This window comes from Bemisia tabaci, chromosome 3, assembly GCF_918797505.1.
Source record: "Bemisia tabaci chromosome 3, PGI_BMITA_v3".
Lineage (NCBI taxonomy): Eukaryota > Metazoa > Arthropoda > Insecta > Hemiptera > Aleyrodidae > Bemisia > Bemisia tabaci.
Genome location: NC_092795.1, coordinates 17,784,548 through 17,810,711, shown reverse-complemented (window position 1 = coordinate 17,810,711; position 26,164 = coordinate 17,784,548). Strand labels below are relative to the sequence as shown.

General features: G+C 41.5%; 1 protein-coding gene across 4 annotated transcripts in view; it reads right to left on the bottom strand.

The window, feature by feature from the left end:
- Ae2 (anion exchange protein Ae2) overlaps positions 1–26,164 on the bottom strand; it is a 101,670-nt gene that overhangs the window by 57,470 nt on the left and 18,036 nt on the right. For all 4 annotated transcript variants that reach the window (XM_019061813.2, XM_019061815.2, XM_019061816.2 and 1 more), the window contains exon 2: positions 17,898–18,361. In XM_019061813.2, the coding sequence (XP_018917358.2) occupies positions 17,898–17,945 (48 nt within the window). In that variant the 5' untranslated portion in view covers positions 17,946–18,361. The remainder of the gene's footprint in view (positions 1–17,897; positions 18,362–26,164) is intronic.

Here is a 26,164-nt window from a genome sequence, read left to right as displayed (position 1 = left end):
GAACTCATGGTAACGCGTTTTATTTAGAGTTTCAAACCTCTGGCCTGCGTGGGTGACTTTGAATCGTTTTAGTTTCATTGATTGATTGTTTTCGATCCACTTCGCCTGAGATGATTATAAAATTTCATCAATTTGACTGCTGAATCTAAATTGATGATCGATGACAAACGACACAGCCAAATAGTCTCCACAAAGGTTCTAAACTTTGGGACAACATTGGCGTTGCTGAAAAATAGCGAGTAAAAAGATTCCGCGCGTTATTCATTAGATCATCTTTGACATTGTGCCGAACACATTTCGAGAGAAAACTTCAAGGGTGAAAATTCGAACAAGCAAACTTAGTTCGACGGCTTCATCAAACTGTTGAGCTATACTTTTCGGTGGTAATAAGGCGTGGTTTGCGATACATTGATTGATCTGTATCGGAAAAAGTTCGCTTGGCTCTAGAGTCCAGACTCTTCATAACATTGACAAGAAAAAATACTCTTGATTCAATCCGATTTTTTCTTGAATCGAAGAGCCGAGCCTCTTGATTTGGGCGGATTTCCATTCGATTTAAGCAAGCCCCCGATTGAATCAAGAGTATTTCTTCTTGTCAGTGGTTTTAAGAGTCTGGACTCAAGATCCAAGCGACATTTTTTTTCCAGTGTGCCATTTAAGCTTATGGAAAAAGATCGATAAACAGGGTGTTCACAATTGTCGATTTTTTACCACGCCCTCAAAAGGGAGAAATATCGATAGTCGTTCATTCACGGGTCGCCACTGATACTTTTCCGATCTCAATTGTAAAACGATAAAAATGGACCAGTAGACAGGGCACGAATGTCAGCATTCTGATACACGTTTCATGACCAAAATTTCACGTAGACTACGATGCACACAACGAAACTTACCGAAATCAACTCCTTACGAAGATATTTAATGATTCTTGATGCGTGAATTCAAACCACCCGCTCATGAAAACTCAATGCTCTACGTGACTCACATCGCGCGCTAAAAGTTATCATGACAGTCTCTGCGATATAAAAATCTCGAAACGTCAATCTTGACGCTTTGGCTCAGCTATAGCAAGTTTTTCATAGTTTGAACAACACATGGTGGGAAATGAACATTGCTTGATCAGGAAGCTTGCTAAAACCGTTGTAGTGCACGATTTGACTCACGTAGAGCTTCGAGTTTCTTGTGAGCGGGCAGTTCAAATTCCTCGTAACCAATGTGAAATAAAGACGTTGATATCTTTCGTAGGAGTTGATTTCGGTGATTTTCGTTGCGCGAATCTTGTTTTACGTGAAATTCTGACTAGGAAACATGTATCAGAATGCTTAAATTCGTACCTTGTCTAGTGGTCCATTCCCTAACTTTAGACATTTACTTTGAAAATTTCCTCGATTACCCTTAAATTTTCTGGGTCATCACAAATTTCCAGCTATTGTTTGCTGCTTCAGCGGCCGGCCGTCAAACCTGTCAACGAAGACAAAGATAAATCGAACGATATTCGCACAAAGCGAGGCATCGCAGCGCGGCGCACGGTGGATCGAATCCATCAGTGAAGTCGGACATGAAATGTTTCGCTAAAGCTGCAAATTTAGATGCTTAATTCGTCATATTTTAAATTTAAAAGGATGCTTGCAGAAGAAAATTTCACGAGGAAACCAATGAAACCGCTTTTAGAGCCTCAAAATTGTGTATAAACGGAGTTATAAGCTTTTAAAGTTTCCAAATTTTGTCCGACCTCTCCTATTGGCTCGATCCACCGTGCGGCGGTCTGGATTGACACGACGACGGCGAAAACAGGGTTCCATCAAAACATAAGATTATTGATTGAAGTGCTCTCGGCTCAAAAAAGGGTACTTATTTTGCACCGAGGACGTGGGCGGGCGGGAGAGATGAAAAAAAGATGAGGAAGAAGAAAAAACAACAACAGGAGAACGCGACCTTTCCGCGCCATTGATATCGGAACGGATCGTTCTCGAAAGGGATCCCGCGCTTTTTAAGATGAGTCACGCGACGACCGTGCTTTTCCGTGCGTTGAAGCTCGTCTGAAAATGTCCGTGTCCTTTTTTCAAAAACGCCCGGTTTGTTTCCCGTTTTCGTCCGGATTTGGTAGTTGCGCGCTGGGCAGCGACTCGGCAAATGTCAACCCATTTGCGAGTTTACCCTCAGCGCGGCAACCCTTCTCTCCCGTGATTGGATGCCCGGGGTGTAAATCTGACGTACTAAGGAAAAACGCCGTATGCGCCTTCAGACGTTGCCAAATATCCTTGTATAAAATACGAATTTATGAGCAAATTTCTGAAGATATTCCCTCCGATTTTTCCGAGAATTTCATTCGCAACCAGATCTAAATTCTCTGAAAATCATTGGGAAAAAACTAATTGGATCTAGCGTCCAGACTCTTAAAAACATCGACAAGAAAAAATACTCTTGATTCAATCAGATTTAAGCTTAAATCAAGAACCAAGCCTCTTGATTTGAGCGGATTTCCTTTTGATTTAAGCTTAAATCTGATTGAATCAAGAGTCCTTTTTCTTGTCAATGTTTTCAGCAGTCTAGACTCTAGATCCAATGTGTTTTTTTTTTTTTTTTTTTTTTTTTTTTTTTTTTTTTTTTTTTTTTTTTTCCAGTGATGGGAAGAGAAAATATTCACAACTCTCCTCAAGAATGATCATTTAGCGGAGGGAGTCTGACGACTCCCGAATGTTCATACGGTGTTTTTCCTTAGTACGGTAGAAATCCGACCGTATTTGGTTCACTCATCAGGGGAGAAAAATATCGTCGCGCGAAAACATCTATCTACACTGCGGGCCACACAGGGGGTTCACATCCTGCACAGTGGTGTTAAACTTTGAAATTTGACCTAAATTCGAGTTTCTTGTGGACTGTGGAAAAGTTCTTCCGAGCAAAAGTTGATGGCAATCTCAATGATAAACGATGACAAATGTGAAGAATCTGGAAAACTTAACCTCTAGAATGGACAATTAAAATCGTATAGAGGGATGAAAATGGATGGTTGATTACCTTCAAAAATTTCAGAATTTTTGGGATATTCCGACGGAAGTGGATGATTTATATCGAATAATGTCTCTAGTTTCCAGTTCTCTTAGGATATTCTGGAAAAACTGAGCAGTTTTTTTAGCGATTGGATTTTTTCTTTTACTTCCTTTGAAAGCTCAAATTCCATTGTGAGGTTCGGTGCACGACCCACGAGAGCGAGAAAAAAAGAAAGAGAGAAAATAATTTAAGCGCGATAACGCGTGGAATATTAAAATGAACGGAGACTCATTTATAACCAAGTCATCGCCACTATCTTGTTGAATTAATGTGTCGGTGATGTATAAAGCAAACAAAAGGATCCTAGATTCTAAAATGTTGGACACACGCGGTTTTCATAATCCGAGGTCTGAATGCCAATTCACGTTCAGCATAGGGGCAGAAATATGTTCTTTCTCTCTTCTTGCATACAAAAATTGTTTGCAAAAAGCTTAGAGCATTAAAAAAGTTACCCCTCCTCCTGACGCGAGGAAACCCACAGCGTGCACTGATACGGTACCCCACCAAGTTTTTTCAAAATGCATTTTCTCCGCTGCTTCAAAACGTAAACCTTCTCGCTAGGACTCAAATATGACGCAAACTGAAGGTACGGCTATTCTTAGACAAGTGTCGCACAGGTGGTGCATTACATTTTTGTTTCAAAATCGTCGTACATCGGTTATGAATCTCGAAGTCGAGCCCGGTGCAGCATTAGAAGGATGAAAAGGCTCTAGATTGCCCTCTGGGCCGAAAAAGAAAATGAATGTAGAGAGAATGAAAGAGCATGAAAAAGGGATGGGTGAAAAGGGGGAATAAGAGGGGAAGAGCGAGAGAAAGGGAGGGTACTTAAGCAAAAAAGAAAAAGGAGCAGGTTTGGGAAAGCAAGAGCACGAATATAATATTTCCAAGCCTACGCCACAAATGATCACAAAACCAACATTATATTTTTGGTTTTATGTGTTTTATGCGTTTTAAGTTCTTTATCGATTAAAACATATTTCTTCTCTGGTGGTTTTCAATAATTGCAGGACGGAGGGTGAAATTAATTTATTTTTACCACTAATAAGGTACATAGTTTTTAACTTCAATGCTGATTCGGTTAAATTGTCAATTTTTCGAGGCGACTCGGGAAACAATTATCCGCGGGAGGCACCCCAGGTGTCACTTTAAGTTAGAGGAAAAGGGGTTCCTCTAACGCCCCCCCCCCCCTCCCGCCCTGCCAAAATAGCCTGGCCATTTTAGACCACGATTTAGATCCGCCATTTTCATCCCATTTCCAGAATGCCGAGAGACCCGCGGAAGGAACTGTCCGAGGTGCACGTGACCAATCCTGACCAGACATATTTTTGGTACCGTCAACTCTCCTGGATGCAAAACAAGGAAATTATATGTAACTTCTTATCAGCCTCTATCTCTCCTCCCTTCCAATGTACAAAAGAACTAAACAAGTTTTTGCGATGTGACAACGAGGGTATCGGAGAGAATCAAACACTGCACCAGGGCACCTGGGGGCAGAAACGCAATTTGTGGCGAAGATTCTGCACTGAACCCGCACTACCCCTCTCTTTCGAATTGATCGCAGCTGCAGTGATTAAAAGAGGCCAACGTCTTGCCTTGCAGCCTTCATTAATTGACTGCTTTTAAGCCAGGCGCTGTTCAGTAAGTGCCGTAAATGAAGATCTCATGAGGTCCCAAGGTTCGCCGATGGACTATTTTCGCACAATAGAGAACCGATTTTTATGACCAATCCACCAAACTCAAACGCATAAGGAAAATAAGCCAAATAAGAGACAATCCATAAAATAATGACGTCAGTTTTATAAGAAGGGACGGGAGTAAAAGACAGGCCTGACTCTTTTGAAGGAAAGCGTAAAGGGAAGAGAAAACCAGATACGGGATAAGAAACATCATTTGCGAATGACCTCTAGGTTAGTTTCTATTCGCGAAATGTATAGTCCGCATGAACTTCCTTATCGTGGGAAAACTTTTGCGAAAGACAACACGATAAGGATTTCCACGTCCGAGTTTTCAGCTGATAAAAGCTGTAGAGGCATGTGAAAAAGCAAATGCAAAATGCTTGATAGCGATTTCAAAAAGTACGGGAAGGCACTTGTGCCTACGGTGAATGTCTTGGTCAACGTTGACGGCGCTTTCGGTGCAACTATTCGTACATAATGGATGTCCACGTTGCATACACGAAAACATGAAGGCGCACTGGCTGGTAACTACTCTCCTCCGAGCAGCAATTTGGGGTTGCAATTTTACAAATCACTGATGAACAGTCATGTTGCTACACCTCAATATTTGAGTCTTTGGGCTCAACATATAATGAATTTCAGATTCTCAGCATCTTTCATTTTTTTTGCTAGAGGTTGTGACTGAAGGGGAGAGAAATATTATAAGCTATCGTGACCTGTCTTCAGAATCTAATGGAGCCTTAAAGGGATGTTCGAGATCCCTTGCTCTTTGTTCCTTGCTGCGCCACTTGCTTTCTTGCAATGTTGATTTAGATGTAGATAAGAGCACTCCTCACGAGACATTTACCACGATAAATCCTTTTGACATTTAAAAAGTTGAGAACTTCTTTTAAGAGTTTACCTTCATGATTGTACTGGGTGCGATCGTAGGATGTACCTAGGGAGACAACAATCTGCGGAAGGTTATTTTTCCCTCGATTTACGATTTACCTTCTTGTTTCAGCATCACATCTAGAACGAAAATCAATTGACACATGGATGCCAAAAGTTTGAAAAAAGATCGCAACTACGGCCTTGATGTTTATGACTCGATGTTTGACGGCTACATTTCAATTAAATTTCTAACTTTCACAATTGAGTGCAATTTTCTAACTTTATAAGTACGTCACACTGTATGTAGTAAATTTCCAGACTTTTCCCCAACTTTTAAACCTGCCTTAAGATTGATTGAAAGCGAATATTAATAAATATCTCTATCTGCAAAGTTCAGAAATATGAAATTGTTGATGAATTGTATGAATTGTACATTATGATGTTGTTCAAACACAACTTAAAAAGAAAATGTTTTTAAACGATTGAAAAAAATTCACGGAAATTTTCAAGAACCACTTTTGGTTGCTTCCTTTTCACAAAAATGTAACATGAGCGGTGATTTGCAAGTTGTAGTCGGAGATATACGCTTTTCCCGGCTTAAACCATCAAAAAATCTGACCTTTCAAGTCAGGTTGTTTGAAAAAAAAGTCCAGTCGAATGAACCGAATATTCCACCATGATCCTTATCACCCTAACTATTTGGTTTGTCTGAACCGAACCGAACGTTCGGTTTATACAACCGGACGTTCGGTTCATACGACCGAATTTCGTTCGTAAGTTGCCTTTACCGCCGAAGCTAGGTTACACAAACCTAAAATTCGGTTTGACACGACCTTTTTTTTCAGCGCGGATTTTTTTTTTCTTTCTTTCATGAATGACGAAATTGAGATAACGTCACTTTGTGGCCGTCGCACAGTGGTTCGAGTCAATGGGAGACGGACAAAATTTGGAAACTTTAAAAGCATATAACATCGTCATCACAAGATGTCGAGGTCTTAAAGACGGTCTCACTGGTTTTTCCCCGTAAAATTTACTTCAAGAATCACCCCTCAAAATTTAAAATTTGACATGACAAGCGTGGAAATTTGCAGTTTTAGTGAAAATATTTCATGTCCAACCTCTCTCATTAACTCGATCCACTGTGCGTCGCGTCGCCAGGAGCAAAACGCACACCGCCCTTCGTGAGCGGTCGGTGCAGACAGCATCCACGAACAGACGTCAGTATCGGCGGACGGACGCAGTCGACGCAGCATCCAGCATCGATAAAAGCGGCGATCCTTTCGGATCATCGGGCCTCTCGCAGGGTTGCCGGATGGCCCCGGCAAAAATTGTAGGGTTCGGGTAAAATTTCGCGGGAACCGGGAACGGGGGCAACGGCGGCCGAAGGCGTTGTTCTCTGTTTGGCCTCGTTCGGCGAGAGACATGCAGTCATTGCGGAGTCAGTCAACGCTCGCGCATTTCACGCGCGGTTTGCTGCCTATTCGAAATACAATCCCCGCGAACCGCGCGTCGCGGCGAGACGACGCGAAACGATCGCCCGCGGTGCCAAACCGAACGACGACGCGCATCGGGCAACCGGGTTGCATGGACGCACTGGAACGAGAGAAGTCCGTTTCCATTGGTGATTTGAAAGAAAAAAAGAAAAGAAGAAAAGAAGAAATGAAGAAAAAAAGAAAAGAAGTAGTGGTAGTAATACAGGGTGAGCGAGAAGTCCCCGATCCCCCCTCTAACTTTTGAACGAATTGAGCTAAGGAAATGAAACTTTGGGAATGTTCCTATCTCAAAGGGGACCATCTTTTGAGGGGCTCAAAATTTTGTTCCCCCCCTTAGGGGGGACAGGGGCCCCCCAACTTTTTTTTTTCAAATAGCAACCCCTATCTTGTGATACCTCATTCAAAAGAGCAGAAAAACTAAGAATTTTGGCGCAAACCGCAGATCAATATCTCAATTTTTGACCGAGTTATGATAGGTCAAAGATCAAATTTGACCTATTTTCAAAAAATCATAACTCCGGTTCAAATTATCGTAAAGAAAAAAATAAAACGGGAAAATTTACCAAATTGTGTTCGCTTTTACGTAAAAATTGCAGAAATCACTTCGATTTAATTTTAAGGGGGGGCTCGGACCCCCGAATACGTCAATTCAAAGGTCATTCAATTTTCCCGCGAAATAAGCCAATTTCCTCTGGATTTGCCTCCACATTATCTCAGTAAGGTCAAAATTAGTTCAACATTACGTTGGAAAGTCCCCAAATTTCGGGAAAAGTTAAAAAAACGAAATTTAAACGGTCAAATTTAATCACCTTAAATTTCGTTTTTTTAACTTTGCCCGAAATTTGGGGACTTGCCAACGTAATGTTGAACTGATTTTGACCTTACTGAGATAATGTGGAGGCAAATCCAGAGGAAATTGGCTTATTTCGCAGGAAAATTGAATGACCTTTGAATTGACGTATTTGGGGGTCCGAGCCCCCCCCCCCCCCCCTTAAAATTAAATCGAAGTGATTTCTGCAATTTTTACGTAAAAGCGAACACAATTTGGTAAATTTTCCCGTTTTATTTTTTTCTTTACGATAATTTGAACCGGAGTTATGATTTTTTGAAAATAGGTCAAATTTGACCTTTGACCTATCATAACTCGGTCAAAAATTGAGATATTGATCTGCGGTCTGCGCCAAAATTCTTAGTTTTTCTGCTCTTTCGAATGAGGTATCACAAGATAGGGGTTGCTATTTGAAAAAAAAAAGTTGGGGGCCCCTGTCCCCCCTAAGGGGGGGAACAAAATTTTGAGCCCCTCAAAAGATGGTCCCCTTTGAGATAGGAACATTCCCAAAGTTTCATTTCCTTAGCTCAATTCGTTTAAAAGTTAGAGGGGGGGTCGGGGACTTTTCGCTCACCCTGTATAAGTTTATTTAAAAGCGGTGCTTTAGCATCTAAGGCCATTTAGACCTCTAAAGAGGGTAGTAGTAGTAATGGATTTACATGGAAATTAAGGTTACATCAGTAAAAATACAAAAGGGTTGAAGGGAAAGGTTAAATTTTGAGTTTAAATAAGAAAAAAAGAAAAGAAGAAAAGAAGAAAAAAGAAAAGAAGAAGAAAAGAAGAAAAAAGAAAAGAAGAAAAAAAGAAGAAAAAAGAAAAGAAGAAAAAAAGAAAAGAGGAAAAGAGGAAAAGAGGAAAAGAGGAAAAGAGGAAAAGAGGAAAAGAGGAAAAGAGGAAAAGAGTCGAAGGAAAAGTCTAACTCTGATGGATTTGGATCCCGGTCGCAAAGGAAATGTGTGCGAAGATCAAGGGATTTAATTTACTTATATTTCTTACCGCGTGTTTATTTTTCATTATTCTATATGGATTAATGGAGTATCCATCTAACTTAAGCACACATAAATTATGCGGTCAAAACTGTCATAGCGGCAAGGGAAAACCGACAAGGCCAGCGTGGAGGCTGATTTGATATTTATCTTCCGTGGCGCTGCTAAGGCGCAACGGTACAACTATTCGTGCTCTCCGGAATGCGGGAGGTATCACGCCACAATTGAAAGCGTTTTCAAAACCACCAATTTTCTGTACCAGGATAACCAGGATTCTCGTGTCGCATAAAATTCGGAGCATGAGATTAAAAAATGACTGATCTTACGAGCTTGTGCAACAGTTATGAGCGAATTTCTTGGTTTATTTTTTTTTTATAGCTTTCGTTCCAGTCGATAATGAGCCTCTAATTTACTCGGATATGTTTCCGTCCTACTCAAGCTTTTCATAAAAAAAAATTTTGCTGTACTTTCTTGTATTTTGCGGTTGATTTGAGTTCCCTTTACCTCGTTACATATCTTACCGCGTGTTTGTTTTTAATTTTTCTGTGAATATCATCCATTTGCTAAATACAATCCCAGCTTGGGCACACTTAAATTATGCAGTTTAAACTGCATTAGCGGCAAAACAACACCGACAAAGCCAGTGTGGAGGCTGATTTTAAAATTAATCTTCCAGCGCATTGCTAAAGCGTAATGATACAACTATTCGTACTCTCTGGAATGCGTGAGGTATCACTCCACAATTGAAGGCGTTTTCGGAACTGCCAACATTCCATATCGGGATTATTGTGTCGCATAAATAGGGTGTCTACTAAGACTGGCTGGGAAATATTAAGTACTTGAACAGTACTTTTCCAGTACCTTTTCAAATAATTCAGTATCTCATAAGCAAAACAATTCTGTACCTTTTTGGTACCTGTAAGCGACGAAATTCGAAAAAAGTCGAAATTCACGCGGAAATCGCGAGAAAAATGACGTAGCCAGGAAATTCGAAGCTCATTGCGCAGGCTTGAGGATCAACTGGCTTTACAATATCGATCCAGCCGGAAAATACTGCACTAAAAATTATTGCGAAAGGGATTGCAAATTTTCCAGGCTGTTTTAAAGAACACCCGTGGCATGAAGCAAAATATTCCGGACCATTATAGGGAATTTTCGTACTTTTTTAGTACTTCCGGACCGCCCTCAAAAAATCAGTACTATTTCCGGACTTTCCGGATTTTCAGGACCAGTAGACAACTAGCGACAGTAGAGGCCACGGGACCTCCCTTAGTGGTCTACTAAAACCAAAGCACGTATACACAGTTTCCTTTGGGTCCGGAATAAGGAACTGAGGGAAAAATGAAGTGAAACGGAGGAAAAACTACCGAATACAATGAATAGAATTAGAAGGAGATTCTGACACCGAACTCGTTGACATTCCAATTATAGCGTGAAGCAATAAGTGAAGAGCTTAATTCCAGTCACGCGGCCAAAAATCAATTCAATTAAGATATCGGTTTCGAATCCGGGCACTTGAGCCGTGAGCCCTCTTGAGAGCGACGAGGCTTACTTAAAGACACCCGTTTTTTCAACCGGTATCATACGTCTTGCGCTGCCATGCCGGTTTTCAGATGAAAATTCGCTCATAATACTATAGCTTTCAACGTAGAACAGCAGATTTTTTATTTGTAGACGCCCGTTTTCAAGCTGCTGTTAACGTCTTGGGCTGCCATGAAAATTCGCCCGATGAACATATATATAGTCTTCAATGATAAGACAACGGTTTTCCCGTTTTAAATTGTTTAACTATGCACATTCGCTGTTTCTAAATAAAATGTGGGGCTATTTTATCCTATAATGACAGCACAGGAAATAATTGGTTTCGTCAAAAACGTGCCAACTTCAGGACTATTGAACGTGAAAGTCTGCTATTTAAATTTTTTCAAAAAACGCCTTCAATTGTGGCGTGATACCTTACGCATTCCAAAGAGTACGAATAGTTGTATCGTTGCGCCTTAGCAATGCTATGGAAGATTAATGTTAAATCAGCCTCTACGGTGGCCTTGTCGGTCTTGTTTTGCCGCTAATGCAGTTTTGACCGCATAATTTAAGTGTGCTTAAGATAGGATTGCAGATGCAAAACAAGGAAACAGAAGAAACAACGCTAAAATACAAGGATTGCTAGGATTGTGTTCAGCAAATGGACAATTATGACATTTTTTTTTTTTTAAGAATTAAAAATAAACACGCGGTAAGATATGTAACGAAGTAGAGGGAACTCAAATCAACCATGAAATACAAGAAAGAACAGCAAAAACATCGTATGAAAAGATTGACTAGAACGAAAACATATCCGAGCAAATTAGACGCTCATTATCAACTGGAACGAAAGCTATAAACAAAAAATTGAAACAAGGAGGTGTGCACACAACTGTTGCACAAGCTCGTAAGATTAGTCATTTCCCTAATCTCATGCTCCGAATTTGCACACGACACGAGCACGTTTTCATGCGGCACGAGCACGAGGGTCCCGATATGGGAAATTGGTGGTTTCGAAAACGCCTTCAATTGTGGCGTGATACCGCACGCATTCCGAAGAGTACGAATAGTCGTATCGTTGCGCCTTAGCAATGCTATGGGAGATTAATATTAAATTAGCCTCCATGCTGGCCTTGTCGGCATTCCTATGCCGTTATCGCAGTATTGACCGCATACTTTAAGTGTGCTTAAGCTAGGATTATATTTAGCAAATGGATAATTTTTACAGAAGAATGAAAAATATACATGCGGCAAGAGCACGACAGTATGATAGAGATGGCTTTTTCGGAGCGCTTCGCTCCAACGAATGAATGGCTGCTTGATTTTGTTTGGTGTTCAACCACTGTGGCAACACCACCGGGAGATTCCCACGGAAAAACACGCAGGAAAAGCCGTAACGGCTCAAGATGATGAGACAAATAAAATTGTGATGAGCAGAGAGAATAGTTCCAGCGGCGGCGGCGCGGCGTATATTAACCTGCTGATGAGATTTCGTTGAAAATTGAGCCGGACTCTTTACGTAAGAGCCATCGACTCGCTTTTGACGAGTTTACTACTCTAATGATACTTCCTTGTTATTTCCGAAATTTGGAGAGTAAAAATTCGTGAAGAACAGCCCAGTAAATTTTTTGACTACCCATAAACGGAAATGGTTAACCCTAACGGAAGTGTGAAAGAGTCCGAACCTCGCCGCACGGTAGATCGAGTCAATAGGAAAAGTCGGACAAACTTTGGAAATTTTAAAAGCTTTAACTCCGTTAATACAAAACTTTGGGGTCTGAAAGTTGATTCCATTGGCTTCCTAGTGAAAATTTCCTTCAGAAACACCCCTTAAAATATAAAATGTGACGAATTAAACATCAAAATTTGCAGTTTAAGTTAAATATTTCACGTCCGACCTCTCTCATTGGCTCAATCCACCGTGCGCCGTGCCTCGAGTCCGTTACGCGTTTCATAGAATCATTTTTCCTCTGTCGAATATTGTAGACAGGCGGAAAATAATGAGATCAGTCTAACGAAAACGGATGAGTAGATTCTATTTCAGTAACTTTTAATTGTTCCCCCTTGAGATGTTGCGTAATGCCTCACGGAAATTTCCTGCGAATTTTCTTTTCATTAGGAAGAAAATAATATCATGGGATTTTTTTTCGCCATGCAACCCTTGCCTTAGAAGTTAAAAGATCCTTCAGTTTCAGTTTCGACGAAAATTTAAAGAGGGATTCTTTGTTGAAGTATCGTAGATAAAATTAATAAAATAAAAGTCTTGCCTCTTGGTTTTATTTTTTGCTCAGTGTACGTGCTTTTCGGATGAGTCCATTCTCAGTGCTACACCACAAACTTCACGGCAAAATTCACTATAATGAATGTAGTTGCATCACAAATCTCACGGCGAAATTCGAAATCTCTGTTGCAGGGCCGGATTTAGGGGGTGGCCACGTGGGCCGCGGCCCATGGCGGGAAATTTTGTAATTTTTTTAAATGTCGCTAGGTATAAAGAAAAATCGGATTCAGAAAAAAAAAAACGAGAAAAGATGACAAAATCTCTCATTTCCCGAGAGTAAGTATATCTCTAATTTTGTCGTCTTTCTGTGATACAAAAGACAGCACCTTTAATTAGTCGAGTTAAGACTAAGAGAGAAACCGAACACGGAATTTGGTCTGGAACGGCGCGGCGCAGATACATGCCGATGATGACGAGATGTTGAGATGAAAAGGGAAAACCCGCGGCGCGGCGGTCGGCATGTAACACATATTAGCGCCTTCCAGACTGCATGAATACTTCACGCATTGCGTCAAAAGACAGTGCGGTCGCTGCAGTCAACAGCGGGCGCTGTGAAACGCATAGCGCCTACAAGATTGCATGAATACTTCACGCATTGCGCAAAAACACAGTTCGGTCAGCGCGGTGCGGCGGAAGTTAAAATTATTAAACCATATTTATGTTCGTCCTTTCATAATTTTTTCGTTCATTTCTAAAAACCTAACTTCCGCGCAAAGTTCCATGAACTTTTGCTAGTAGTGTTGACAAGGCTTTCGAAAAAAGTGTGTCCAACACGAGTAGACGTGTCTTATGCACCCCTCCCCCTCCGGCACGTTCACTTGATGGTTTTTATTGATGTTTCAAAACGAAATGAGAAGGGGGCGGCAAAAAAACAGGTGGCCCATGGGCGGCAAGTAAGTAAATCCGGCCCTGCTCTGTTGAGCGTTTTGAAAAGAATATCCTGGAAAAGCTGAGGATAAATTCCGCGAAATTCGATACTATAACTATGAACACTCAACCTTTTAAAGCTTAACTACGATTGGAAACGTGCAACCGTGCAAAACAAAGTTGATCATTATCAAAGTCTCACCATCGAAATGCCATTATTAACAAGAATCGCCTCCACTTCCAAGAAATAATGGTGCCCTAGCCAAGTCGTTGAGTGGAGATCATAAACATTTATTTTTCTCAATGAAGGGAGGATTAAAGAACAATCCAGAATTTGAGCTATCAACGGTTTCAGGAAATTGCACGTCTACGAAGTGACATCCTGGGATTGGGTTCATTTTGCTTGTACATGAAGAAGAGACAAATCTAAGGTTGACGTATTTTTTTTTAGCCGCCACCTCCCAACCGTTCTCGAGATATCGATTTTTAAAGTTACGATTTTTGCACGTTTCCGCGCGGAGTTCCGGCGAGTCAACTGAGCGCCGGCAAGCTGCACGAAGCGCGTTTCCTATCAGCGCTGCAGACCGGCCATTCTTATCAACAGTTCCGTGGCCGAGTGGTAGAGTGTTCGCCTACCGTTCCATCGATCGCGGGTTCGAATCCCGCTTCGTGCCGTAGCTTTTAGGGTACGCCGCAATGCGTTTTTACAAGTTTTCTTTATTTTTATCACACACCAAGGGGTCCGCCCCCTGGCCGCTGCGCGGCCCAACCCCCGGGGCGAAAAGGCGCGCTTCGCGGCGAGCGAAATCATCGAAATCGACCGTTGACGGTTGCAAATTCAGAGTAAGGAAAAAGTCATTAAGAATATGTGTGGTGGGAAATTTTTATTTGAAACATCATTTTATCATTCAATTAAAATTATTTACCCAGTAACCGTCAACGGTCGATTTCGATGATTTCGCTCGCCGCGAAGCGCGCCTTTTCGCCCCGGGGGTTGGGCCGCGCAGCGGCCAGGGGGCGGACCCCTTGGTGTGTGATAAAAATAAAGAAAACTTGTAAAAACGCATTGCGGCGTACCCTAAAAGCTACGGCACGAAGCGGGATTCGAACCCGCGATCGATGGAACGGTAGGCGAACACTCTACCACTCGGCCACGGAACTATTGATAAGAATGGCCGGTCTGCAGCGCTGATAGGAAACGCGCTTCGTGCAGCTTGCCGGCGCTCAGTTGACTCGCCGGAACTCCGCGCGGAAACGTGCAAAAATCGTAACTTTAAAAATCGATATCTCGAGAACGGTTGGGAGGTGGCGGCTAAAAAAAAATACGTCAACCTTAGATTTGTCTCTTCTTCATGTACAAGCAAAATGAACCCAATCCCAGGACTTAGTCCTGTTTGGGTACTTTCGGAAGATTTTCGCATTTTTGTCGGCCTTGGCTCAAAGGAAGGCACAAAGAGAGCGTTTTGCGCCGCTTCTCTCAAGCACTAAACAATGGGTTGTTACTCTGATGAACGATCGCTCAACGAATTTCAGCGCCATTCACCAAATGCGACAGTCTTTTCGGGAATTTGTTATCTCTGGCATTGTTCGTATGCAAAGTTGCAAGGCAAGAAGATTTCGCGTGATCTTGGCATGCACTTAGTGAGGTTCGAGCGGGTGCGAAATTTGTTGCCTATTATCTTCGCGGTAAGTTTTAGACGTGAAGTAGAGGTAACGAGTACGTAAATGAACTAGGCTGGGCTGAAATGTTACCGCGTCTTGACTCCGTCTGAAAATACCGCTATGAAAACAAATAACGAAATACTTAACGTACTACTACTGACCGCCTTCAATTTTCAGCCGATGAGGAAACGAAAACGAGGATTTAAATATAGCACGAAGGTGAAAATCCGTTTTAAATCTTGGCGTAACGGCAAGATTTAGATAAAATATTTGGGGCCCTTATAGCGCTAGTTGGTAGGTGAAATTTTCAGGATTTCTCGCCGATTGTGTCATACAGCAACCAGTTTTTTTCTCTAGATTTTCGAGATTTATACTCAGATTTTTACTGATTGGGTTCCATGTCTACTACAGAATATGTACCGAGATCGGCTATTGCCGGTTTGTTTGGTTTACACATTAAATTTTTTTTGAAAGCTCATCATTGAACCGTGCAAAACCGCATCGACCAGAGGGTGAACGAATAAAATGTGCGAAAGGAGCGTTTCGCCAGTTTCAGTCGGTAGCGGCTGGAATCTGCTGACGGGCAAGATTAGGTTTCAGGTTTCGAGCTTCGGTCTCAAGTGGGCTAATTTACGGGAGAATAATTTGACTGCGCTAACATTACACGCTCTCAACCAAAACAAACTAATTATGCGAGGCGAGGCTCAAGCCCCTGAACGGCTGAGCAAGAGAGCAGCTAAGTCCTCGGAGCAGTGGCGGCATGCAAGTTTTGGTCGGTTTTTTCAAAATTCACAAAGCGTGTGCTTAAGTGAAATAAAGCTCCTGCATATCGTCGTTTTCCTCACGAAAGAACGTAACTAGCGATTTCAATGTTTCCGAATTTCCCCCTCACGAGTTGCATTTTTACAGGGTTGCCACAAAATTTAGAAAATGAAATTCCCTGACATTTCCCTAATTTCCCTGTCTTATTTTGGAAAACTTCCAGGAAAATTGAGGATGTGTCAGATGCTTAAAAAGACATGATTTGAAATAGTTTTCGGACCAAATCTGTTATTGTTGAAAACGTCAAACCTATTCTAGAAAGAAAATAAAGGCGACTTGACAATTTTTCTTGACATTTTCGTCATTTTGTATAACAGCTACATAACTTTGAAAGCTTTGTTTTTGGGTTTGGAGTTTGTTTCGGAAGAAACCAGTGGCACCATCGTGTTTCTCGCGGAATTTTACATGGCAGCCAATTCTTAAATCGTAAATTCCCGACATAAGCAAAAGCTCTGCTGAAAATGATGAGAATCATCGGGTCAGAAGAAAAAACTTAAAAATTCAATTGCGAAATTTCCCGACTTTTCACGGTTGATTAAAAAAGTTTCAGAGCTTCCCGAGTTTTCTTGACTTTTCGAGAGCTTGTCACAGTATCGTAATTAATCATATTCCGCATTCTATGGGGGGAATCGATGGAGCATGGTTGGAAGGTTGTATCAAGATGTTCCACCTTTCATGACTTTGCTTCGGCTCGATGTGCTTGGAAAGTACTTAAAATGCGCGACGCGCCGCGCGCCGCGACGAGAGACACCGCATTTCACGCCCGAATAATATGCGTGAAATTTCGTCGCCTTGCTGACATAAAGGCGCAACTACACTTCGCGATGAACCCTATCGTCCATTTAACTCAATGCTTTTCCGGGCTCATCTCAATGCGTAGTTACGCCCCTTTGTCAGCCAAGCGACGATTTTCATAACAAGGCGCTGAGCTTTGCGCTTATCAGACTCGCACTGTAAATGGTTCTACAAGGCTAATATTCTCATTGCGGTGAGTAAACTAATCATAGTAATGTCTTCATCCTCATGACGCTTTTTTCCACCTCTCCAGTTGATTCTTGTGCGGTTTTTCGTTAGGATTTTCCGTCTGAACAAATATTAATAAGCCGTATTGCTAATAAAATTATGTAGGTCTGCTTCATTGAAGATTATAGCTCTGGAAGTGATTAATTAGTGTTCCTCAAACTGGTAAAAAAAAAGTTACGGGGTATATAGACATACCGTCCGTTTCGGGCTCAGAGGCCGAAAGTTCCGGGTGCTGGAGCCGCAGTTTTCATTGCTCCGGGTGCTACACCCGGAACTTTCTGCTTTTGAGCCGGAACGCGGAGAGTATGGAAGTGTACATAATTATTTCCCATTGCCATCTACCTCTAATATCTTTACGGCCCACATTGGATCGAGTCGATAGGAGAAGTCGGACAAATTTGGAAACCTCAAACGCTTATAACTCCGTTTATACAAGACTTTGAAGATCTAAAAGTGGTCCCATTGGTTTCCTCGTGAAATTTTCTTCAAGGAGCACCCCTTAAAGTTTAAAGCGTGACAAAATAAACATGAAATTTTACGGTTTTAGTCAAAAATTTTATGTCCGACCTCTCTCATTCACTCGATCCACTGTGCGCCGCTCATTCAGGGTGTCTAGTATTTTTTAATTTTGAAAAATCCTGATACGTATTTTCCTAATATTTTATGAAAAATTCCTGATTTTTTCATTTTGAAAATTCCTGATATTTTCCTGATTTTTTCCTGATCGGCCAAAATTCCAGATATTTTCCAGTTTTTCCGGTTTTTCCTGATGCTGGACACCCTGTTCATAATTCAAAAGCATGGTTTACTCACCGATCGGACGCGGAGGAGGGAGATCTTCCTCGACGGGAACTCGCTCATTTTGGCACTGAACACTGATCACCGGACACTGGACACTGATCACTAATCACCGGTCACTATCACAGCGATAATTCGATAATAAAATTCACGGGCGGCGGGAGGTGATGGGGCTCAGCGCCGACATCGGCCACGGTCGGCGCGCACTTTTTTCCGGGGTGCCCGTCCGATTCGGCTCAGCTGGGAGCGCAACCTCATAAGGGGGTCCCGGTCCAAGGCAGCGATCGTCCGCCCGATTGCGACGAGCCGGGGGCGCGCCGTATTTGAAGACTTCTCCGGAGGCTCACCGGCGACAAGACACTCCCGAGGGACACCGCGAGCTTGATGCGAGATCCGACACCGGACACCGGTTAGCACTTCCTCATCGCACGATTAGCGCACTTTCGTCACCAACATGACGTCACTCGGAGCTCCGGTTCCTGAAACAAACAAAAATTGCAAAACAGATAAGTAAAATAAGAAATTAAAATCATTAATCTTACTAAGAACTTAAAACCAAGATATCAAAGATAGTTAATCACTAGCCATTTATTAAAAATCCAAAAAAAGGCGGAAATCCAGAAATCCTTAAGCCATAAATAAAAATTATAATTTTTATATTTAAATTTATAGAACTAAACTTGAATTGATTAATATAAAAAATGTTGTACTTAACCAAATCATTAATCAGTCAGCAAAGTATAATTATATAGCCTATAAAATAAATAAATAGAAGAGCGAGGTGAGAATGGCTATTGAAGGATCAACTGGAAGTCCTTTTTTGCACCAAAAGGAATCATTCCCAAATATTCCCTGCAAAAATGGTACCCAATAAAAATGCAAAATGCAACGTATACAAAAAAATTAAAAAAAAAAAAAAAAAAAAAAAAAAACTCGAGGACTTAGGGCTATAATATACCATATACCAAGTCCTTCAAGTTCTATACATTTAAAAGTCGTTCTCTTGGCTACTGCACCCGGGGTAACCTCACGTCAACCCTAAATCTAGATCCAAAACGAACGGTCTCCAAACCGAGATCAGAGAGATTAGACTATGAGGCTAATTGGGCGTATTACTATCAAACGGACCTAAGCGCCATAGGGTGAGGAAGGTAGAAGGGGGCTTGGATTTACGGCGGAATCGGGCGTCCGTCCGGTTTATTCCGTCCTATACTCGCAATTCTTTTCCATGGCGCTTAGGTCCGTTTGACAGCTGACGCTATCCGGGATTCTAAATTCCTCAAAAGGAACTCAAATTGGCGCTTAGTTCCGTTTGATAGAAATACGTCCAATTATCACTCCGTATTAGCTCTAGACTAAGCGCTAAGGGTGCGAATCGTCGCTCCTCTGACGTAAGGACGTAGCTCGATTTCTGCTCTGCATGAGCCCCATAGAAAGCATGGATTAATAATTAAATTAGGCTCAAGAGGAAATGAGCGAAGGGTTTGGCTCACTGCTCCGGTCAGTTTTCGTCCAAATTGGATATTTATTTAAATGACTCCCCTTCAGAGATGGAGCTTCACGGCCGTATTATGAACATTTTGGCACAATAATCCACTCTCGGTGGTGTTCAAATTACTCAAGAGGCGCCGAACGGAAGGGAGAAAATGCTACAATTTCCGGCTTTTTCGGTCGTTATGGCAACTGGAATCACTGTTCCGTCCTTCCGCACAGTGGATCGTGTCACTCAAAGAGGTCGGAAATGAAATTTGTTTTACTAAAACTGCAAATTTCAACGTTTATTTTGTCAAATTTTAAATTTTGAGTGAAGAATCTTGAAGTAAATTTCACGAGAAAATCAGTGAGACTATTTTGAAGATCTTGATATCTTGTGATAACGGAGTTATAACCGTTTAATTTTTCTAAATTTTGTCCCACCTCTCCTATGGACTCAATCTACTGTGTTTCGGCTTGGTGATTCACGAGGGACTTGTTGCTTGCGTCGGGATGCTGTTTTCATACGGCCCCTTTATGATAATCTAATATTCTCCCATTGGGAAATATTATCAATGCATTGCGCCCATTTTCACCATCTAAAAAGGAAGCGGTCGTTCTGCGATAACAGGTCATCTCGTTTGCAGTGTTGTCAAAACCGAGATTAATAAACGGTTGTACCTACAATCGGAGCATCTACGTCCGACGTTGTTTTTTATACATTTTAGTACTTTTTCGCAAGGAAAGTAATTGTAAGCAACTTTTCGACTTAAAAGTTTGGGATTCAATTCTTTATACTCGAGTCGAGATCCACGACAAGTTGTTTTTTGTTTAAGAGAGTAAGTGACGTAAAGTACGGTTGCGCTGACTCGAGTTAAATCCGTCAAATGTAAGAGCTTCTCCTACTATACACTAGAGAAAATCTTGAAGAGTGAAGCGCACTTAAACTACGAGTTAATTTGGGCACCGAACAGCTCGGAATAGGAATCGCCTCGAATCCCTGAGTTGACGGTTGAGCAAGCTCACCGCTTTAAAAAATTGAAGCGACCTCAAAAATAAAAAACGCAAAAATCCTCAGACCCTTGGTGTGGTTCGAACCGACGAGAACACGTAACTTCTTCGGAATATCACGTTTTGATTTTTTTGTTTTTAAAATTTCTTTTGGCCCACCCCTAGAATGCTTGTGGCCCCTCCCAAAAAAAAAATTGTTACTGAATAAAATTAAAGAATATACCACAAGACTCGTGGAAGCATAAACCATTTTCCTACGGTTGCTCCCCCAAAGAAAAATACCCACTACGCCCATGCGTATACCACGACTTGCAACGATCTCCGCAGCATTGAACCACCAGATGACACAATTTCGAAATGACCGCGAAACGGAATTTGTAACAATTTTCCTGTTTTGCCGGGAGCACTTTCCGTTGTCAATCACAATCCGTAATCCGTCAAGTGCATGGCATGAAGGAGCGCAGTCTAGCAGTGGCGTGGCGTGCTTTGCGACAAATCGATTGATCTGCCATTTAAACCTATGGAAAAGGATCGATACACAGGGTATTCGCGACGAACACGTTCATAATCGATTCTTCACCATAGCTTCAAATAGGGAAATATCGATAATCGATCGTCCACGTCTCGCCGCTGCAGCCTAGCGCGCTTGCGCAAAGTCGCCCCTCCCTCCCGCACAGCGGATTGGATCGAGACAAATGAATCGTCCTGTAAAAATCGACGTAAAGGTGTAACTCCACTCCCTAGTGAGCCCTAGAAAGCATTGGTTCATAAGCACGAGAGGGCTCATCTGACAGTGTACCTACGCCTTTCACGTCGACGCGGAGCGACAAAATGCGTTGCCGCGCGGCTAAGTCACGAACTTTACAGAAAAGCTGCTCCATCGGTATACGTACCGTTAATTGAACCGGTAAAACAAACAACAGATGGGTTCAGGATCTCCTCCCAACCCCCCCCCCCCTTACAATCCTCCTATCGCAAACGCAGCTGTGTGAGCTCTCCGCGCGATGTGGATTTTTTTCGCGGATCTAGATTTTAGGAGCGAGAAGGGGAAAATAGACCACATTTTGCGATTAGGAAGCACAGTTTCTAGCGCAGTATAGATAGATACAACATACGTGTCATTATTTCTCCTACGTAGATAGGTGTTTTTAATAGGACTATATTTTGCAATTTGGAACTATAAATTCTAGCCCGGTTTAAAAACAACGTATGTGCCATTAGTTTCCCCATGCACATAAGTGCTTTTCCAGAAGAGCCAGAATTTACAGTTCCAAATTGCAAAATGCAGTCCAATTCAGAACCAGAAATTGTAGTTCCTTATACTGCAAAATGTGGTCCAAATTATGTTCGTGCCGCGGCCGGTGCGACGCGTTCCGGGAATCTGCCTGCCGCTTCCCTGAAGGGTTGATTTCAGCTGATGCTGAAGATGCTGGTGTTGAGTTACAAAGGCGCCATTCAATTATGCAGTTCCCGGAACTGCCGTCCAAAGTAAAAAAGCCGCATCTTCTTTCAATATTTTTTCGAGTCTCCTCTGACAAAATGCTGCTTTACAAGAAAACTACCAAGCACTCATCCTTCATTTTTTATAGTCAACTCCGGCATACCCTTAGGAACTAAAGTGAAAAACTGAAGCCTTACGGCGATTAGGTTTTCTTGTAATAGAACAGTATGTGTAGAAGAAACATTACAATATTTGGAATGTAGGCGCGGCGTTTTTTTCTGTGAACAGCAGAGAAGTGATAATTCTTCATTGTAAGTTGGCGACACTGGTTCTCTTTCATTAAAATCCAGAATAGATATTGGTTTTTAGTGAAACAGCCTGCCTCAATTCGAATTGATGGTTTGTACATAATAACTGGATGAAAAACAGTGTTGCTACTTAAGAGGATCGCCACTGTGCTTACTACGGCGAAAATTACGGACGTTAATGCAAACACATGGATGCAACTATTCGTGCTCATAGGATGTCCGTGTTGCATATTCAAAAAAATGAAGGTGCCTACGTGTTTCTATCATGAACCCTTACGCCGCATATCACGCCTCTTCATAAATTTGGCAAGCTCTTTGAAGATTCGTAGCGATCGGATAGGATCGCTACTGGTTCTTAGCTGCTGGCAGGGGTGCAGGAAAGAATTCTCCTTCAAATTTATGACAAAGCCTAAGAAAAGCTTTCGAAATGTTCTTTTTTTACATGAGTCTTGGCAAAGAGAAAGTACATGTCGACTAAAAATCGACATTTTATGAGCACGCTGCCTGCTGCGACTTCGCAGAGGGGTTCAAAGTAGCCGCTGGCTAAAAATTGACAGACCATTTGGTGCAATTTACTTTCAGGAAAATACACAAAATATGTCCCAATAAGTTGGGAAGTTCCAAAACAAGATCTCAGATATTAGAAGATTTAAAAGCTTTTAAAAAGCTGGGAAAATTCGGAAATATTCTTTAAAAAAAAAAATAATAATGTAGTGCTTGAAAACATTTTGAATGTTTGCCAAAACTCGAAACATTACTATTCGGAAGCCGGCAAATTTCGAAAAAATATCGAAAAGTTACGCTAATTTAAAGAGAAAAGCTCAGTTGCTTATGTCTTGTGAATAACAAACCCATTCAGGAATTATAGACTAAACCATCGCCGATCTCCCATCTTCTGATCTGTTTTTTTTTTGGACAAAATGCAGCCGAATTATTTCATCACCCAAGTTAATGTGAGCAGATTTTTTTTAGAAATCCCTTCATTAATTATTGCTGAGAAAGAAGTCCTAAAACTTTCTTCGCGATGTTTGCAGCATTCGAGCGTTTAACTGTGCAAGGGAGAAAGTATTATCTTCGGGATAATTCTTTTAAGTGACGTCAAACAGAGCTGTTGAAGAAGGCCCCGTGAGTCCCGTGACATGATGAAGCGACACCTGTCACCTCATTTACGTACAAGAGCTACCGTCAAAATCACGAACGCAAACCAACTCCCAAGAATCCACGAGGTAGGGCTATTTGAGTAGGTAGTGTATCACTCATGTTCTCACACTGCATTTCCAGGCAAAATTCAATAGAAAGAACGTCCAAAATGAAGGGGGTGTTTGTACATTACTAAACGCTTTTAGGGGTGAGTGGGCCTTCTGAATTTTGCTGCCGGGCGTTCTGAGAGGGATGGTCAAGCTCAACGTTATGTAGCGATGTCAGCATCAATTTTTGTTTTTTGTGAACTGTTATTTCTTAAATACCTGACCATATTTTTGAATCTAGTGTATCAATTATTATTCGTTATCAAATTATTTCTGGACTCCATCTACTTGCCTTGACAACTAGAGGCGGCCGTTAGTAGAGAAAGAAGATGTGTCGCTGAATGGTTGCGTATAATATTTGTGGGGTCATCTAGATCAGCATTATGGGCGCGTTGTAAGGGAATAAAATCGGAAAAATAGCCTCACGAATATCATGGAATCCCCCCCCCCCCCCGATCCAAAATTTACAAAATAAGGTTTGCTTGTGGCATTGACGGCAGACAATGGCACTAATAAGCATTGCATGACTTTATCTTAGAAATTTAACGTTCTCACATTAAATATAAAATTTTTACTTATAAGGTGCTCCAAAATTACTGATGATAACAACAATGTTCTCGCTTCTAAAGGTACAGCCAAGTATTACGTTTTAGATTTTTACAATTTCTTTACTGTTTTATCCTACTGAGGAAGGCTGAGTTTTCACCCGAGACGTTTTGGTAGTATTTACGTGAAAATTAGCCTTCTTGCCCGCTGTGTATTTGTTTTATTATTGAATAATTGTAAAGTCTACCACGTTCTGCGAGAAATTATGTTAAAGAAATGAATATGGCGACGCTCAGTTTTCACCTTATATTATAGGGATTATAAACGTCTTGGACAATGACACACTTTTATCCAAATACGGATTTACTATCGAAAGTGCCTGTTAATCTAGTCGGCCATAGGAAACGACGTATCCTGACACCGAAGTGAAAATGGCCCGAGCAGGGCTTAACTTTTCCACTTAATGAGTTTTTAACTACCGAACGTAGCTCCCGTGTTACTGACTTTGGCATTTTGACGTGAGTCGTGGTTATAACTTGCTCTCGTCCGCTTGGCGGCTCACTCCGTACTAAAATTACTGCTTTTTCATTTAGTACAGGTCACGGAGTTCGTACAACGATACCTCATTCCACCCTGCCGCACAGTCCCATTCAGAATCACAAAAGGCACCCCGAGAAACATGGAAGGTTGTAAATTTCCGCCGAGGACACTGTGAATTTCTTCACGAAGCGGGGTGTCTACTAAAACCAAAATTCAGTACATTTACAGTACTTTTTCAGTACATTCCCAAGAAATTCAGTGCCTCCTTAGCGAGACAACTCAGTACTTTTTCAGTACCTCCAATGGACGAAATTCGAAAAATTTCAAAAATTTGAATTTCTCGCTTAAATTGCTACAAAAGTGTCAAAAAAATGAAAGATTCCGGACCTTCTTGCGGCATTTCCGCACTTTTTTTGTACTTCCGGACCGCTCTTAAAAAAGCAGAACAATTTCCGGACTTGTAGACACCCTGCGAAGGCTCACCCCTCTCCAAAAAAACTAACAAAGTTTGAGCAAAGTCATCGTGTGTTAATCGAATGTCAATTTCTGAGCAGCTCTGAATCAGCACCACTCAATAGATTAACAAATACATTCAGATGGCATCACTGATGAGTGGTGGCATGAACAATACTGCCGTGTTAAGGAAGAACGCCGTATGAGCCTTCAGGCGTTGCCAAGTTTCATTCGATAAAAACCGAATTTACTGGAAAAATTTTGATTATTTTCTTCCAACATTTTCTGACAATTTTGTACGCAATTTACTCTAAAATATTTGAAAATTTCAAAGATAAATGTGCATAAATTTCGTCAAAAATACATGTTTTTTCGAAGGAAATTTGGCAACTCTCGAATGTTCATACGGCGTTCTTCCTTAGCACGGCAGAATACTGCCGTGATAGCGCAGAGAGCAGTAAGTGCATTTCTGTATGAGCCATGGTTAGCACATGCTTTTATAAGTCTCGGGGTTCATCCCAGCATGCACTCACTGCTCTCTTCGCTATGACGGCAGAATACTTAACTTTTGTCTCAACAAACGATGACTCCGTTCTATCGACCTGAAACAATTGATCTTGCAGTCGGTATGAGCCTCTACCTTGCTAGATCCATAAATCAACGATCCACGCATTTACGTTGGTTACTTCACGTCAGTTTTATGGATCTACAGTAGTGTTCGAAACTGACCCTTGAGTTTTAGGAGCCATGTGGCGCATCAAGCTCGATTTTCAGGCGCCATTGAAGATTTTTTAGGGACCAAATTGACTTTTTGCCTCTATATTACGGCGCATTTAGTAAAAAGTTAGACGAAAGATGTTTTCGTAACAAAACTAATGAGTAGCTGTAACTTGTAGAAGACAAAAGCACTAAGAATGAAAAATCGTGAAGAATAGAAAAAGCAAGCTTTCACTTGTAGTGCTGAAAATTCTGAGTTTTTTCAATTCAAATAGATTTGTTTTTCTTTCTTTATGTGACTTCCTGTGAAAATCCAGCTTTTTAGGAGGCAATTTTTAGGGGCCATGTTGGCGCAGAGCCTTCATTTTTTAGGCGCCATGGCCGATTTTTTAGGCGCATTTGGCGCGTTGGCGCCGGTGAGTTTTGAACACTGACTACAGGGCCGTCCCTAAATTACGTGACGCACTTTTCCGACGTTATTAACCCACTCGCCTCTACCCCTTGTAGCGATTTTGTGACGTAGAGGCCCTTATTAACGCGTAAAAT